General features: G+C 40.6%; 1 protein-coding gene across 1 annotated transcript; it reads right to left on the reverse strand.

Moving 5' to 3' along the window:
• Positions 1 to 13,608: 13,608 nt before the first annotated feature.
• On the reverse strand, positions 13,609 to 16,954 carry CCN2 (cellular communication network factor 2). Its single transcript, XM_043457164.1, has 5 exons — positions 16,570 to 16,954; positions 16,233 to 16,455; positions 15,679 to 15,930; positions 15,338 to 15,549; positions 13,609 to 14,962 (listed from the first exon to the last, which is right to left on the reverse strand). Exons 1-5 carry the CDS (start codon positions 16,633 to 16,635, stop codon positions 14,666 to 14,668), a joined length of 1,050 nt encoding a protein of 349 aa, XP_043313099.1. The 5' UTR covers positions 16,636 to 16,954; the 3' UTR covers positions 13,609 to 14,665.
• Positions 16,955 to 17,870: the final 916 nt, after the last annotated feature.

Consider the following 17,870-nt stretch of genomic DNA (forward strand, 5'->3'; position numbering starts at 1 on the left):
ATACATGGATTGTCTTTTGGTCCTGTGACGGTTGTTATTCCCTAGTTACAGTTGTTAGGGACCTATGACTGTTGTTATCCCCTTAGCTACTGTTGCTATGCGTCTGGTTTTGGTGTTTTTTACTCAACTCTATTTTTCTGCCTAGAGCTTCCTTGTATAACAATTTATAAATATATAAACACAGGCCGCCATGAGTAAAGCATCCTTGTTCCACTAGAGACTTGGGTCCCTCGCATCCTTCTTTTCATCGACTCCTGTCCCCAGGTTCTGGTCTGTCAAGAAGACCATAACACCAACCTAGACAGCGTATTAAAAAGGAAAGATATTACTTTGCCAAAAAAGGTCCATCTAGTCAAGTCTATGGTTTTTCCAGTAGTCATGTATGGATGTGAGAGTTGGACTATAAAGAAAGCTGAGTGCTGAAGAATTGATGTTTTTGAACTGTGGTGTTGGAGAAGACTCTTGAGAGTCCCTTGGACTGCAAGGAGATCCAACCAGTCCATCCTAAAGGAGATCAGTCCTGGGTGTTCATTGGAAGGACTGATGTTGAAGCTGAAACTCCAATACTTTGGCCACCTGATTCGAAGAGCTCACTCATTGGAAAAGACCCTGATGCTGGGAACGATTGAGGGCAGGAGGAGAAGGGGACGACAGAGGATGAGATGGTTGGATGGTATCACTGACTCAATGGACATGAGTTTGGGTAAACTCTTGGAGTTGGTGATGGACAGGGAGGCCTGGCGTGCTGTGATTCATGGGGTTACAAAGAGTCAGACATGACTGAGCAACTGAACTGAACTGATAATTAAATAACTCACTTAATTCAACCCATGTTTACTAAAACTCTTCCATGTCAAAGTTGAACCTCTGAGCTCAAGAACTATGAAGCAGATAGGATCTACTAATATCCTGTAAAGCAAATCTAAAGTACACAATTAGAATGGTGCTTTTAAGTATAACTCTCTGTGATGATGAAAAAGTGTCCTACATCTATGCTGTCCAATATAGAATCCACGAGCTTCTGATCATTTGAAATAATGCTCGAGTGAAAGAAAAGTTGAATTTTGCACATTATTTAATTTTTCATGAAAATTTAATAGTTACACTTGTCTATTGGTTTCCATCTGGACAGCAAAGAACTAGAAAATGGGTAAAACTGACATAAGCGACATAAGAGGTTATAAACAGTATGTTTGCTAGAATGTTTTAGGAAAAAACAACACTACTGACTGGTCAGGGGAATTAGGAAAGCATTTGTGCAAGTGACTTCTGGGAAGAGTTTTAAAGATGTGTAGTATTGGTTTATATATAAATGTGTGTATGCACACACACACACATACACATTATGAAAGAATCAGGGGAAGAATTTTTCAGGGAGAGGGACTAGAGTGAATAAAACAATGTGTGGAAACTATTTGGAAACTGGTAAGGCCAGCTTGGTTTTGGCATAAAAGTATGTACAATAGTAGTATGAAATTATTCTGGGTAGATTCTTTGATGTTATTTTGTGGATCTTGATTACCATTCTGAAAAGATGGTATTTACCTTGGTAATAACTTTTGCATCTTTTCTGGAGCACCAAATTTATGTGACCAGAGATGACAATCTGATGGCAGTAATTAAGAAGAATTGTGGAGGGACAGGAAAACAAAAGCTTGTATTAGCAGATTCATACAAGTATTGCTGGCAAAATAGTGAAATATGTAACAAGAACAACGGAAATGGAAATTTTGAGATGGTTTAGAAGTTTCTGTGTTTGGAGGCATGTGAATAGAAATTGATAACTACCATTTTTCTTTGGAGATTTGTGATGATAGGATAGCATGCAGTGGTACCTTTCACCGTCAAAGTGAGAAGGGATTTTGGCACCTGGGAATAAGATGGAGGGAACTGCGACCTGATAACAGCTTTACGAAGCTTTCAAAGAGAAAGGAGAGGGGACTTCAGTTTCCACTGGTCACCAAAGCATCTGAGAGTTTAGAGAAGGTGCAAAAGTAATAAAACTGCCCAGAGATTGCTTTGGCCCCCTTAGGAAGCCCTACTTACAGAACCATCCTGTTGAAAATATTTAAAAATTTCTCTTGAGTGTCCTTCTTTGACTCATGTGTTACTGAGAAATGTGTTATTTAATCTCCAGGTATTTGGGGATTTTCCAGCTATCTTTCTGTTTTTGATTTCTAGTTTAATTCTATTGTAGAGCAGACATGATATGATTTCAACTCTTTTAAACTTGTTAAATTACATTTTGTGGCCCAGCATGTGAATATATACTGGTGGATGTCCCACGTGAGCTTGAGAATAAGGTTTAATATACTGTTGTTCGATCAAGTAGCTTATAGATGTCAATTATGTCCTATTGATCAATGGTGCTTCGAGTTCATTTGTGCTCTTACTGATTTTCTGCCTGTTGGATCTGTCCAGTTCTGATAGAGAGGTATCAAAATCTCCCTCCAAGAATAACAGTGGGTTCATTTATTTATTTTCATAGTTCTGTAAGCTTTTGCCTCATATACTTCAATGTTCTGTTGTTTAGGTGCCTGCACATTAAAGATGGTTATGTCTTCTTGGATTACTGACCCCTTTATTACATACATACATAATGCCCCTCTATATCCTTAACTTACCTTATTCTACAGTCTGCTCTTTCCAAAATTAATATGGTTACTCCCGCTTTCATTGGATTAGCATTACCACGGCATACCTTTCTCCACCTCTTTCCTTTTAATGTACATATGTCTTTATAGATAAAGTGGGAGAATTTTAGACAACCTATAGTTGAGTCTTATTTTTTGATTCATTCTAATAATCTGTGTCCTTTAATTGATTAGAACACAGACTTTTAAAGTGATTATCTATACTATGTGATTCCATTTTTTGTCCTTTCTTAGCATATCAGTTATATTTCTTTTTAAACATTTTTTAGTAGTTGCCTTAGAGTACACTACAGATTTTAAAAAAAATTCAAGTCTGTTTTCATATAACACTCTATTACTTCATGGGTGAAAGTGTGTTAGTCACTCAGTTTGTCTGACTCTGTGACTGCCTGGACTGTAGCCCACCAGGTTCTTCTGTCCATGAAATTCTCCAGGCAAGAATACTAGAGTGAGTGGCCATTCTCTTCTCCAGGGGACCTACTCAACCCAGAGATCGAACCTGGGTCTCCTGCATTGTAGGAAGATTCTTTACCATCTGAACCACCAGAGAAGCCCTTCGTGGGGAGAACTTTAATGAAGAAATCCTAATTCCTTCCTCAACCTTTTGGTGAGCTTGTATCCCTGCGAACATCACCAATCCTTCTCAGTGTCCCCAACTTTGGTGTGACCACATAGCTAGAGGGAGCTGAAATTAAGCCTTTTCCTTCCTCCAGACAGGCTGTTCTCAGTCACTCAGTCACATCTGACTCTCTGTGGCCCCAAGGACTATAGCCTATCAGGCTCCTCTATCCTTGGGATTTTGCAGGCAAGAATACTGGAGCAGGTTGCCATTTCCTGCTGCAAGGGATCTTCCTGACCCAGGGATTGAACCAGCATCTCTTTCTTCTCCTGCATTGGCAGGCGGATTCTTTACCACTAGCACCACCTAGGAAACCCTCCAGAGAGGTTAGGCTCTAAAAAAACCCCAATAGGTTAGGCTCTAGTGAAATAACTTCTCCTTGGGCTTGGCCTTGTTAAGAACAGAGTGCTCTGGTATATTTTTAGATGGTCGCTTTTGCCTTTCCCCTGCTTGAAGCAAGAGAGAATTTTCCTCCAATATACATAGAGGTCCTGGAGATGAATCACAAAAGCATGGGACTCCCCTTAGGACTGGGTCTGGGGCTACTTTCTCTGTAAATGAATCTCTAAGTTGAAGTTAAAATATTTGAGAGTGGGTAAAAAGAAAGTGGAGGATTCCATGACAATGGAGAGTTCCCACCTGGGTAACAAGTAGATTAACAGTGCTATTAATAGAAATGCAGAGTCACATGGAAAAGCTGATTTTGAGGGAAATTGTGATGTTCTCTTAGTGAGGAGCATAATAAGACCAATAGTATTTCTCTTTTTTTCCTAACATCAAGGATGATTCACCAAACCGTGTTTATACAAAATAAACCACCACCTCCCTCAAAAAACTCTTCAAGTAGATGATCCCCAGACCTAGCTCTCTATTAAAATACACCCAACGGTGCCTCCAGTCAACATCTCCCAGGGGAGCCTCTTGGCTGTTGTTCTTGGCAATGACCCCGTCTTGGCCACTACTTCCAACAGTGGTCAGCATGAATTTCCATAGCTGCACCTTCCAGTGGCCACCCATATTGTCACCGATCCTAGCCGGTGGCAACATCTCCGGGCAGGTCTTCCATCTGGTGAATAAGACTGCCAGAGTTTGGCAGCAGCTCTTGACCCCTGTATCCCTGGAATCCCTTTAAATTCCAAAAGGTTTAATTTGAAAGGATCTCAATCCCAAACATCTTAAAGGGCTTATGGTTTCCCTCAGTGACTAATGGGCACGTTAGACTTCCAGCATCACTCCCCAAGGCCAGCTCTCAATAGGCTCCGTATTAAGCCCTTAAGGGGCCGTTAAGATGCCACATTATTCTTTTAAAGTTCTTTATATCTCCATTGGCTACTCTACATACCTCTAGCAGAAAAGTCCCATGGGCAGAGATGTTGGGATTCTGGCTTGAAAGACTGATGGGTGTTTTCTCACTGTGGGATCCTCTGGGTACTCCAGAGAGCTGAGCAACCTGCGTGTGGGAAGGAGGTCACCGGACAATCATGTTTTGAGCAGAGCAGCAGAAAGACTACCACAAAAAGATTGTTAGAAAATTGACAATGACTCAAACCCAAAAGAATGAAAGCCGTCAGAAACTGTATGAGTGAACTGAGAATGTGTATAATATTCTCAGGAAAACATTTTAGTTGCTTTTCCCACTCTCTCTCACTGTTCATTAAGGCAGATCCATGAATTGACTTCTCCGCAGCTTGAGCAAAGCTCCTGTCCTCTTTAAAAGGTATCTCTCTGGGTCGGGAAGATCCCCTGGGGAAGAGAATGGCTACCCACTCCAGTATTCTTGCCTGGAGAATCCCATGGACAGAGGGGCCTGGGGGACCACAGTCCGTGGGGTCACACAGAGTTGAACGGGACTGAGTGACTAGCACTTTCCTTTTCACTTTTACCAGAGGCCTCCTTATAAAACCTGCAACTCCCTCCCCACATCCAGGGAATTCTAGTGTTTGGCTCATGGTCCACACGGCTCCCTTCTCTCTCCACAACCCTCTATCAAGATGTCTATGCAAATGGACTTCTGAGAATTGCCTCAAACTTTTCAGAGCTCCTTAATGTAAACATAGAAATGCCTTGAGTTACAAATGATCATGACATGAAATAAATTTCACACTGAGAGTCATCAGCTCAAACTATGGGTAAAGGTTAAAAATCAGCAAATAAGTAAAATACAAAACAAACACAACAACAAACTCAGTCATGTAGAAAATATTCCCAAGTCCCTGCTTTTAATGTCATTTTCAGCACTCTATAATAGCTCACTAGAGAGGATACAACAAATACTGACCACAGATCAGAATGAATTTAGGTAGAGAGAATTAAGATTGAGGAGAAAAATAAGAAGTTGAATCTATTCTTATTAAAAACAAAATAAAAATCCCTCTGGAATGGTATAAAAGAATATTTGAAAAAAGAGTAAGACTACCATAGTTTGTCTTTTTTTTTTTTTTTTTTAATGCTAAGGGTTTTAGTATTAGAGGATTTCAATCACAAACCTAGAATAAATCAATATACATTGGATTGAAAAATAGTCAATATTGTTAGCAGTGAATGTAGAAGTATAAATTTAAATTTTCATCTCAATTTCCCAATTTAAATAGCTCTACAGATGATAAAAAATGTGCCTGCAGTGTGGGAGACCCCGGGTTGATTCCTGGGTCAGGAAGAACCCCTGTAGAAAGAACTGGCAACTCATTCTTTTACTCTTGCCTGGAGAATCCCCTGGACAGAGGAGCCTGATGGGCTACAGTCCTTAGGGACGCAAAGAGCTGGATGTGACTAACAGACACTGATCCTTGGATTTCATATGGTTTGTTTTAAATCGACCTGTTTCCTAAACTGTGTAATGACCTCTTTGTGCAGTGGCCATTGTATCAGCATCAGCTTTGGGCACTTTCTGTGCTCTCCCTATTGTTTTCATAAACATGATGATTGACAGGACATCAGTTGAAAATATAAGATAATAAATATAAGATATTCTTAAACCAATTGGATTCATGGGTCTATTATTATTCTCTTGGTCTTTATTATATTTAGGACTAAAATGTAATCACTATAGTATTTATTTATAGCCCAGCCTTTTCAGGGAAAAGACCCAAGCTACCATAAGTGATGTTCATGAAGCCTGGTTGAAAATGAAAATGAGCATGAAAATGAGTCTGTAAGTAGGAACTACTTTTTAAAGATCAGACAGCTGGGTTTAGTTTGAAATTTGCATTTATTCACACTGAGTAAACATGATTGAAAGTATTACTTCCTCCTCTCTTCTCTCAGCCCCTTCTGCTGTGTCCCTGGATGCTTTATTAGCTTTATTAGGTCATCTCTAGCTTTTGTTTTGTTGTTGGTTTTAATTAGATAGAGGAAATTATTGTTTTTCATAAAATAGCATTTGCTATTCATTTGTTTGTCTGTATCCTGTTGAAATGTACCACACATAATAAAGTGTTGATAAACCTTACTGCTGAAGTAGAACTTACAGAATGAGAAGTTATTTTCCACAAGGGACTTTAGACACCTTAAAAGCTTGTTGTGCACTCTAATAAAATGGTATTTATCAAGTCCCATTAAGTATACGTCAAATATATAGTTTCATGATTTCTAATAGTTAGCTTCATTTTGGAATTATGTTTTAATGAAAGAGCCTACTGATAACTTAATAAAAAATTTTGGAAAAGATCAATCTGTCCTCTGAGATTTAAATAAAAGTTGGTATGAGTACATCTGATATTGAAAGGGAAATCTAATGCCTCCCTAAGATCTTTGTGCAGTTTGAGAAATACTTACAAATAATTCTAGCTTTGAGTTTCTATCTCTACTAATTTCTCAATTTCATTTCCCATACATATCAAAGGGGCTGTAGTGGTTTTGTTACACTGGACTTGTTATATGCACTATGCATTATCTTTCAGGAGCTCATTATCTGAAATATTAAAAGGAAGGCTTTTCCCCCTACTATATAGTGATGACTGTTTTTTGTAGACAATTTGGAAAGTCTAAAATATTATGAAGATGGAAAAAATAACCCCCAAATAATCCTTTTAATGTCTTGGTAGTATTCTTTTAAAAAAATTCCCTAAATCCATTTACTTATTTTAAAAATTTCAATTGAGATATCATGTACATATTAAAAATGTATGTGAAGTTTTCTCATGCTCCCACCTCCAAAATGACCACTATTCTGAATCCCATCACTGTTGATTAGTTTTGCCTATTATTCAATGTCATTCTAAGTAGAAATATGTAGTGTATGTGATTTGTATGTATTGGCCTCTTTCATTTAGTATAATATCAGCAGTTCTTTTTTATTGATATATACAATTCTATTGCTTGAATATTCTATATTTTACTCATTCTCCTGTTAATATATATATATGGATCATATTCAGCTTTGGGGATGGATAAAACTGCTTTCAGAATTTTGCATGCGTGTATTGATCATTTCTTTGGATCTATACTAGGAGTAAAAGTTTTCTATGTAAAATGTTTAGGTTTAGCAGATTCTGCCAGACTGCTTTTTAATGTTATTATGCTTATCTAAGTTACACTATTAACAGTGCTGACAAAGATTGTGTTAGAATTTGTTAACCTATTGCAAGTGTTAATTTATTTTACCTTCTTGAGACATAAATTCTAATTAATAGATGATATTCCACATTTCTTACTAATTTTTCTTTGTCTTTTAAATATCAAAGGAGATCAAACCAGTCAATCCAAAGGAAATCAACCCCAAATATTCATTGGAAGGACTGATGCTGAAGCTGAAGTTCCAATACTTTGGCCACCTGATACAAAGAACTGATTCATTGGAAAAGACCCTGATGCTGGGAAAAATTGAGGGCAGGAGGAGAAGGGGGCGACAGAGAATGAGATGGTTGAATGGCATCACCAACTCAATGGACATGAGTTTGAGCAAACTCTGGGAGACAGTGAAGGACAGGGAAGTCTGGCATGCTGCAGTCCTTGGGGTCACAAAGAGTCAGACACAAAAAGTCTAGCAACTGAACAACGACAGTGTAGAAGAGAGTTTCTATGTCTATTGCTTTGTATCCTGTATTTAGATTTGGAATCTGATAGTATTTTAAGAATACATTTTATGTTTGCCTTATTCTTGGTCTTAGCAACAGTCTATATATAATCAGTGTGATTCATGAGATAAAAAATAGCTATTGTAAACTTACCAAAGAAAAATCTTCCATGAATTTATTTATGGAATTGGAAAATGAGGTAAGAATATACATTGAATTTACATGAATACATGAATTCCAGAGTCTCTATGTGTGTTGCACATGCTCCTAGGCACTTGGAAAATTAAGGAATAGTGACTTGAATGGCTTAGTCATCTGTTTTTTTTAATATAAATATACTTGATTTATTACAATATTATATTAATTCCTGTTGTACAGCAAAGTGATTGAGTTATACATATACATACATTCTTTTTTATATTCTTTTCCATTATGGTTTATCATAGGCTATTTAGTCATCTGTTTATATACTGTGACCTGTTTATCTAAATCTGAAATTATGAAAAACTTGAAGACTTTGGCATATCCTTTGCTACTTTTTTAAAATGAGGAGTTAAAAGATTTGTTTTTAAACTCTTTTTCTGATTATAAAATATTGCATATTCATTTCTGGAAATTTGGAAAAATACAGAAAATTATTTTAAAAGAATATAAAATTGTTTTAAATTGAGTATCATGTGATGAATACTATTAAGAGATTAATTTCTTTTAAAAGTCATCTATGGATTATGTCTGGGGTTGGTACAGATTGGACCAATCTCTTCTGAGGCACTGTTAGTTATGGAGAACAAGGATATGACACAGAAGTCATCATGGAAATATTACATTTAGTGTATAATGAATAGATTCCCTATGATTATCAGGTGACCGGGTTTTTTTTAAATTTAATTGTCATAATGAGGTAATGAATTTAAGTATAGATGATAGGCTTAATACACTGTGATTTTTATTGTCCTAAGAAGCTCAAATTGCCTCATCTTTAGAAGTCTCTTCAGTTTGGCTCTTGAATCCTTTCAAAATGATCTTAATCGTCCTTGTGAACTTCTTTATTACCTAATATATAAAGGTATTCCCTGCATAATTGTTTTTAACTTACACATTTTTTTGCTCCAGGCCTGGAATCAGCTATTCTCTAAGAAGCTCTGGCTGTTTTGGTGGAAAGTAACATTACAAAGGTACAGTTTGGGCCTAGGGATGCTCATTGTTTTTGAGTTGTCATTGTAGTTTTTTCAGTGAGAAGATATAGCAAAATATTTAGGTGTATAAACATATATATATGTATATATATATATATAAAATTTGTGTTTTACAAAGATGATTTTACTTATTCATTTATTTTTGACACTGCCAGGTCTTCATTGTTGCACGGGCTTTTCTCTAGCTGTGGAGAGGGGGATACTCTCTAGTTGCAGTGCACAGACTTCTTTTTGCAGCGGTTTCTCTGGTGAAATATGGGCTCTAGGGTGCATGTGCCTCACTAGTTGTGGCATGTAGGCTCATATCTGTGGCCCTGGACTTCAGAGCACAGGCTCAATTATTGTGGTACACAGTGGGCTTAGTTGCTCTGCAGCATGTGGGATCTTCCTGGATCAGGGATCGAACCCATGTCTCCTGCATTGGCAGGCAGATTCTTTATCACTGAGCCACCAGGGAAGCCTTGTGTGTGTGTTTTAAAAGATAAAATGCATCATAAGTTTATGCTGATATTTCTAATCCAAATTCAGGACTACAGAATCTAACTTAACCACTTTTTTAAAAAAAATTTAATTGAAGGATAATTGCTTTACATTATTGCATTGGTTTCTACCAAGCATCAACATGAAAGAGCCACAGGAACTTAACCACTTTTATATTAAATCTGTATTTTCTGACTTTCTTACTAAGAATCCCAGTATTTCACCAGCGCTAAGGATAGTATTAGAATGTCTATAGCAGTTAATTTTCTTTAACCTGCGTTATACACTCGATAGTCTCAGAATAACAATACCATTGCCACTACAACCAATGAGAGCGTGCAAATGTGCGTGCATGCGCGCATGCTCAGCGGCTTCAGTTGATTCTGACTGCAACGCTGTGGACTGTAGCCTGCCACTCTTCTCTGTCCATGGGATTATCCAGGCAAGAACCCTAGAGTGGCTTGCTGTGCCCTCCTCTAGGGAATCTTCCTGACTCAGGGATGGAACCTGAGTCTCCTACGTCTTCTACATTGGCAGTTGGGTTCTTTCCCACTAGTGAGGAAGACCCTACCACCAAAAAAGTAGTTAAGTGTGTGTGTGTGTGTGTGTGTGTGTGTTCTTTACCACTAGTGGGGAAGACCCTACCACCAAAAAAGTAAAGTGTGTGTGTGTGTGTGTGTGTGTTCTTTACCACTAGTGGGGAAGACCCTACCACCAAAAAAGTAGTTAAGTGTGTGTGTGTGTGTGTGTATTGGGGGGTGAGTGTCATATGCTACTTTTATTCTCTCCCCAAACCTTTATGGTTGCACTCTACACTGTCAGAGTGTAGGGCTGCTGTATACTGTACTTTCTCCTCTTTCGTCTTTATTTAGTCTTACTTCTAAAGATAAGCGATGTTTAATGCCCACCACCAGTCCTTAATGTTAACATTTCTCAGACATTTTTGTTTTTTGAGCCTGTCCAGTAGGCTCTTTCGAAAGGGTTCATAAGAATAATATGTCCTGAGATCTTATATGGTTTTAATGATTTGTCTGTGTCCTTTATTCTTGAGTATCAGTTTTGAAGGATAAAAATTCTTTGGCTCACATTTTCTTTCTTTCAGTACCTTAAATATGTTATTGTAATTTTTCTGATATGAAGTGTTGTGGTCATTATCAGAATGATGAATTACTTTTCTTTTACTTACAAGGTTCATGTTCTTTTTGCCTAGATGTTCTAACAATTTTTTCTTTTTCTTTATATTCCATCAATTTTACTAGAATATGTCTCAGTGTTGGTTGATTTTATTAGTACCTTCCTGTATCACTTTCAAATCACTTTTTATTTCGGTTTTTTTTTTAATTGATAGTTTTTGGGTTTTTTCTTCATCAGGAATTCCTACTATCCATATGTTGGACCTTCTTTGCCTATCTATAATATTTATCACTCCTGAAACTTTTAAATTTTTTATTTAAAAATATTTTCCTCCTCCTCATCAACTACTCTTCTTAAGGAATTATCTGTTGTGTTTGTTCACCCTTGTGTCCCATGTAGTTTTCTAACATTTCCTTAATTTCTAATTTCTTCTTGAAATTATTTCCAAGTTTTACTAACTCATTTATGTTGCTATTTAATGTCATTAGTCGTTTCCTTTTAATTATTTATGTCTAGTGTTATTTTCTTAATGTTCTCTCGAAATAGTAGGTTATAGTTTAGGCATGTTTTCTGAACATGTATTTCTGGCAATCTCCTTTTATCTGTAGAAATGCTATTCTATCCCCTATTATTATTTTTTCATATAATATCTTCGTATGGATTTGGCTGTGATGACTTTGTTTTTCTATTTTTTATACAAAATTATTTTTCCTGAACTTTATTTAGGAAGACAGCTCGGTTTAAATAGCTTTTCTAACTACACAGAGTTCCCTCTTTTATTGTTTTCATGTGTTAAAAATATGGCCATCTGCTTCTTGAGCTTTTGAACCTGTTTTCTTCTCATTTTTATCTGGACCTTCTCTCAGAATGTCTTTGTTGTCTCTGACTTAATTTTGATTTTACTCCTAAGAATGTGGAGTCCTCCCTTGGGAGACAGGCTTGGTTTGTAACTTTTGTTGGAATGGGCAAAACAAAACTCTTACCAGTTTCACAAGTTATCTTCAGATTGATCTGTATTTTACTGTTAGCTATTTTGAAGCTCTCCTCTTCTCAGATGCATCAAATACCGTTGTATTCCTTTGCTTTTTCTCACATTTTATTCTGACATAGTAAAAGTCTTGTGGTTGATTTCCCCCAACTCATATCTTAGGGTGCAAAGGATGTTTTGCCAACTAATTTTGTTATATGTCTCATGGTGTTTTGATTTCGCAATCTAATTTCTGTTTTTATGTGGAAATTTGGAAAATCTTAAAATCTATGCTTGCATTCTTACTTCTGTCTTCCCAGAATTCTCAAATTCCTTTTAAAACAGTCAGGTTCATTTACCATGGCCCTTCATCTTTGCAGCTAGGAGTCAAGTGACAGAAAGGAAATGTAAACCAAGCAATGTGCTCTGTGTTGTGCGTGTGTGTGTGTTTGCACGTGGATTTATTTGGGGAAGTGGGGCACAGCTACTGGCGGTGTTGCTATATACGTATGTGGGTGTATTCTGAAAGTCCAATGTTTTGACCAGAAATACTTTTCACATTTTGAACACGGGAAGTTTTCCCTTTGGTTTGTGGCATGGGCTCTGTTTGTAGAACTAGCCTTTATTTTCGGATGTATTTTTGTCTCTTAGAATGACTCTGGCACTAGGACATTGCTAATTACCTTGTGATGGCTTAGTCTGTCTGCAGCTATTTTTTTCCCTAGAATCCATAGCTATTCTTATCTAGAAAAAAATGGGCTTCCAGTTGTCTCTGGAGTATTCCTTTTGTCTGCCACTTATGTTAGTTGATTTTTCAGTGGAGACCTGGAGAGATCCAATATCATTTCCATGCAGGGCTTCTTGAACAATTTCGTTTTGTCAAACTACTTAATGAACTATTGATCTTGAGATCTAATATAGTGAAAACTTGGGCAAATGGGAGTTGGTTTTAAGGCAAATTTCTGTAATACAAATGAATGGAAGGTTGACTTATCCTTCTTTTCGTATTTATGCCATCGTCTATTTGTGATTGGTTATCATGGTAACTGAAAGCAGAATTATGCAAAATAACTTATTTTTACAGATTTAATAGTAAGATACTGAAGCTCAGAAATAGATCTACAGTAAAGCATACAAATTCAAAAAATAGTTAAAAATCTTCTATGTGCAAGGCACATGTAGGCTAGTTTATGATGATGGGTTGGAAATTAAATGCCTACAACAGCAGAGAGATATTAAATATAAACAGAATCAAGCATAATAACAGGGATTGTTATTATGTTATAAACAAGCATAATAACAATCAATCTGAAGAGAACTGATTTTATAAAGTACTATGAAGACAATGAAAAATGCCTGTGTGCTCAACAGTGTGTGTGCCTGTAAATTTGTGACACCTGATTCACTGTGAAATGTTTATGTAAAAATCCTATTGAAAGGATCAACCAATTGATAAGAATAGATGAGAAAAGATATTCAGAAAATTATAAGTGCATAGTTCTAAGACAAAAACTTCCCATTTAATAAATGAAAAACCAAGCCCTTTATAGAAAAAATATATACTTTATTTTCAACTAGAAAGGTGCAAACATGTAACTTTTGGTCATACTCTCAACAAATAAACTGTCCAAAAAACAGTCATAGTCAAAGTAGAGACAAATGCTTCCAGGTGGAAAAACCAATCAGCTATACAGAGCCACTCGTTTTTAATAAAGCTCATTTGTTCGTTAAAAGTGAGGCTACCGTGTTTCCAACCTACAGATCAGACTTTGAAGGACATCACTGCCTCACCTTCAGCAAACAACCTGTTTGGATGGACTGTTGCTCCAACTGCCCAGAATTTCTATTTGAATATCCATTGCATGCTTTGAATTATCAGACAAGCTTTCCATCCTACCTATGGTGTTCAGAATTGAGGCTAACACTTGAAATATCAAAGCATTAAAAACAAACAAAAAGGCACAAACAACTTTAAATTAACTTAGATAACTGTACAAATATATATATATATACACACACAATATTTACAGTATCAATAAAAAAATCTGGCTTGTTACAGGCAAATTAGCTTGCCACAAGCTGTCCAGTCTAATAGAATTCTGATTCCTGAACAATGTCATCAAATCAGAATGTCATAGCTGAATCTGCTGTTCTGACTTAAAGACGAACTTGACTCAGCCTCATGATGGCTGGAGAACGCACATCCAAGCTGTCGCTGGAGCTATAGGCAGGTCAGTGAGCATGCTAAAGTTTTCCTTTTCAGTGACACTCCAAATAGCAGTCACATCACTACTCCTAAAGATGACAAGGCTTTCTACTGGCCTCCTCCCACTGCTCCTAGCATACATGCTGGCGCTGTGCACTAATACAGTCCTATGGTCAAGTCTCAATTTCTTCAAACCAGTGTCTGGGGTTGACGGACTATTCGTTTGAATATCACATGGCACAGTATTTTGAATTTGGTGGGAATTTTTCTTTTCCCCAGTTAGAAGCACAGATTTAAATACCTTGTGCCACTGAAATCATGTGTACACAAAAATGAGATGTGAATCGATTCAAGTGCCGGCCTAAAATGTCCAGGTGTCTCACTGTCTCTGGCTTTAGGCCATGTCTCCGTACATCTTCCTGTAATACAGTGACTCGAAGATGTCATTGTCTCCGGGGCAGTTGTAATGGCAGGCACAGGTCTTGATGAACATCATGCTCTTCTTCATGACCTCCCCATCAGGACACTTGAAGTCCACGGGAAGGGTGGTGGTTCTGTGCGGGGTGCAACACCGCCCGTCTGTGCACACTCCGCAGAACTTGGCTCGGTATGTCTTCACGCTGGTGCAGCCAGAGAGCTCAAACTTGATAGGCTTGGAGATTTTGGGGGTCCGGATGCACTTTTTGCCTTTCTGAGGAAGACAAGGGAGGAGAGAGAAATCAATGACTCTGCAAAGGGTGTGGCCTTCTGCAACCTCTGTGTGTTCCAGTCTCCCCGGCATCCAACTTCTGTTTATATTTTGAGGAGGGAAAGTTTGAGTCTCATTTGCCAGTTTTCCAAAAATAGACATGGCCTCTTTGGAGGTGTCTTGAATGAAACAGGGCTGTGGAGGATTTCCTGGTGGAAAACTGGTGGTTTCTATTAGGGAAGGTCTCATCCCAGTAAAACAGCTCAATGGTATTTTTGGAGATAACAGGCCTATGTAACAAGGGTGATAAGAGACCTAGCTCTGGGCCAGTCCACTCTTATTCCATGACCAGGAGTCAACAGAAACAGAACAGCATACCTTAATGTTCTCCTCCAGGTCAGCTTCGCAAGGCCTGACCATGCAGAGGCGGCTCTGCTTCTCCAGCCTGCACAAGGCGTTGTCATTGGTAACGCGGGTGGAGATGCCCATTCCGCAGGTCTTGGAACAGGCGCTCCACTCTGTGGTCTGGACCAGGCAGTTGGCTCGGAGCATGGTTGGGTCTGGGCCAAACGTGTCTTCCGGCCGGTAAGCTGTGAGAGCGGGGCACACGAACACAAGGTGAGACGCCAGGCTAAGACACATCCCCCTGCCCTCGGCCAAGTCAGGACTCGGCCCCTGGGGGAGAACCACGAGGCGGACTTAGAGGAGGCTCAGCTCACCTGCCAGGGCAGGGCCGACCACCGTGTGCTCCTTGGGCTCGTCACACACCCATTCCTCGCAGCACTTCCCGGGCAGCTTGACCCTCCGCGGGAAGGGGCAGCTGGGGCTGGGCAGGCGGACGTCCACGCCGCACAGGGGCACGCAGCCCACCGCCCCGTCCAGACACGTGCACCGGTATTTGCAGCTGCTCTGGAAGGACTCTCCGCTCCGGTACACAGTTCCTCCGAAGACGCAGGGGGCACCATCTTTAGCTGAAGGAGAGGAAGAGAAAAAGCGAGGGATGCAGGGGTCAAGCATCATTCTGGAGCCTCCAACAGGAAGCGCATCGGAGATGCGAGCTGGGAGCAGGGCTCCAGGGGGCAGGCTGGAAACAGCCGAAGGGGAGGAAGGGACCCAATTCGAGCGGCGTTATTTTCCGGTGGCGGGAAGGTGGGTGTGAGGGAAGAGGTCATCGACGGTCCCCCCCGCCCCGCGACCCGCCCGGGACCCCGGTGTTGGGGGCGGGGGCGAGGGTTCGGGGAGGTGGGGAGGGGGCGGGGGCTGCAGGTCTCACCGGTGCACACGCCGATCTTGCGGTTGGCCGGGGAGCCGAAGTCGCAGAAGAGGCCCTTGTGCGGGTCGCAGGGGTCGCGCTCGGTACACAACTCGCTCAGCTGCTTGGCGCACACGCGGCAGCAGCCGCAGCCGTCCAGCACCAAGCTGACGCCGGCGGGGCAGCGCGGCTCGGGGCCGGCAGGGCACTGGCACGGGGCGCTGCAGTCTCGGCCGGAGGCGGGCTGCGGAGGGAGACGGCGGTCGGCCGCTGCACGCCCCTCGGCGCCGCGGGGCCCCCTTCCCGCCCTCCGCGTCCCGCCCCCGGCGCCGGCCGCCGCGGGGTCCCCGGGGCTTACCCGGCTGCAGAGGGCGAGCAGGAGCGCGAAGGCGCAGCAGACGGGGCCCAGGCCGGTGGCTGACATGGTCGGGGCGCGGCGGGCGGCGGGCGGCGAGAGGCTGCTGGCCGGGCGGGCGGCGCGGATTTGGGCCGGAGGCGGGGGCCGGGGCGCGCCGGGCTGCGGTCTCGGGAGCTGTCGGCCGGGGCGGCTGCCGTCGGGCTGGAGGAGGTGGGTCGCCGGCGGTGGGAGTCGCACTGGCTGCCTCCTCTCAGCGGGGAAGAGTTGTTGTGTGAGGCCGGGGCGGGCGGCCCAAAGCTTTTATACGCTCCGGGCGGCCCCGGCTCGCCAATGAGCTGAATGGAGTCCTACACAAACAGGGACATTCCTCGCATTCCTCCCCACCTTCCTGCCTCATCAACTCACACCGGATTGATCCTGACCCCTTGACACTCAGCATTCCTCCCGTCTGAAAAAGCTGGCACACTCCAGCTCACCAAAAAAAAAAAAAAAGCTCAGTATTTCCAGCCACCAAATAGGATTTTCCCCCCTTGCCTCTTCGCACTATTCCTGATTTATATCATTTAAAAACATACCGGCATTGATTTTATCGTTATTTTTATACCACTTTTTTTTTTTAAAAAAAATACCACTCATTTCTGTTTCTAATAGTTGTGCCTGTTCTACCCACTGACATAAATCCTTTGTAGGAGATAGATAGCTGAGAAGAGGCTAACAGCAGGGATTCCTGAAAAATCCGAAAGGGTTTCCTTTTTATTTTTTGGTAATGACTTTTAGTTTTAGAGGCTGTCTGCCTTTGAAACTCTTGAGAGGGCACTAGAGGGATTCATTGTTTGTAACTGCTTGAAATTCCCAAGAAGCAGAGGCATACCTGCAAATCTCTGAATTCCATATGTTGGGGGTGTAGGAAATTGATCATTTGTCGTATGAAATAACGTGGGTGCCATGACCAGAGTAGAAAGAGAATAAAGCAGGGGTCTGAGGATGGATGCAGTTTTGTGGGAGAGATTTCCACACTCTTTCTTCGTGTTCTCTTAATATGTAGCAGTTTTAGTGTTGGGGGCATAGAGAGGGAAAAGGGATGATTGGGCATCAATACTTCAGGAAAAATCGGTCTGTTGTTACGACAGGACAACTGATTCTGTGCTGGGTAGGTGGAAGCCCCGGGTGTTGGGATGTAAAAAGGGGTGGGAAGACAGGAAAACCGTACAGGAGGGGACCAACATGAAGCTTGGGGTTTACTTGGGGAGTTTTAAACACAGTCATGGGTTTTTGAAAAATGAGTGATTTTTCTTATACTA

This window comes from Cervus canadensis, chromosome 33 (genome assembly GCF_019320065.1).
Source record: "Cervus canadensis isolate Bull #8, Minnesota chromosome 33, ASM1932006v1, whole genome shotgun sequence".
Lineage (NCBI taxonomy): Eukaryota > Metazoa > Chordata > Mammalia > Artiodactyla > Cervidae > Cervus > Cervus canadensis.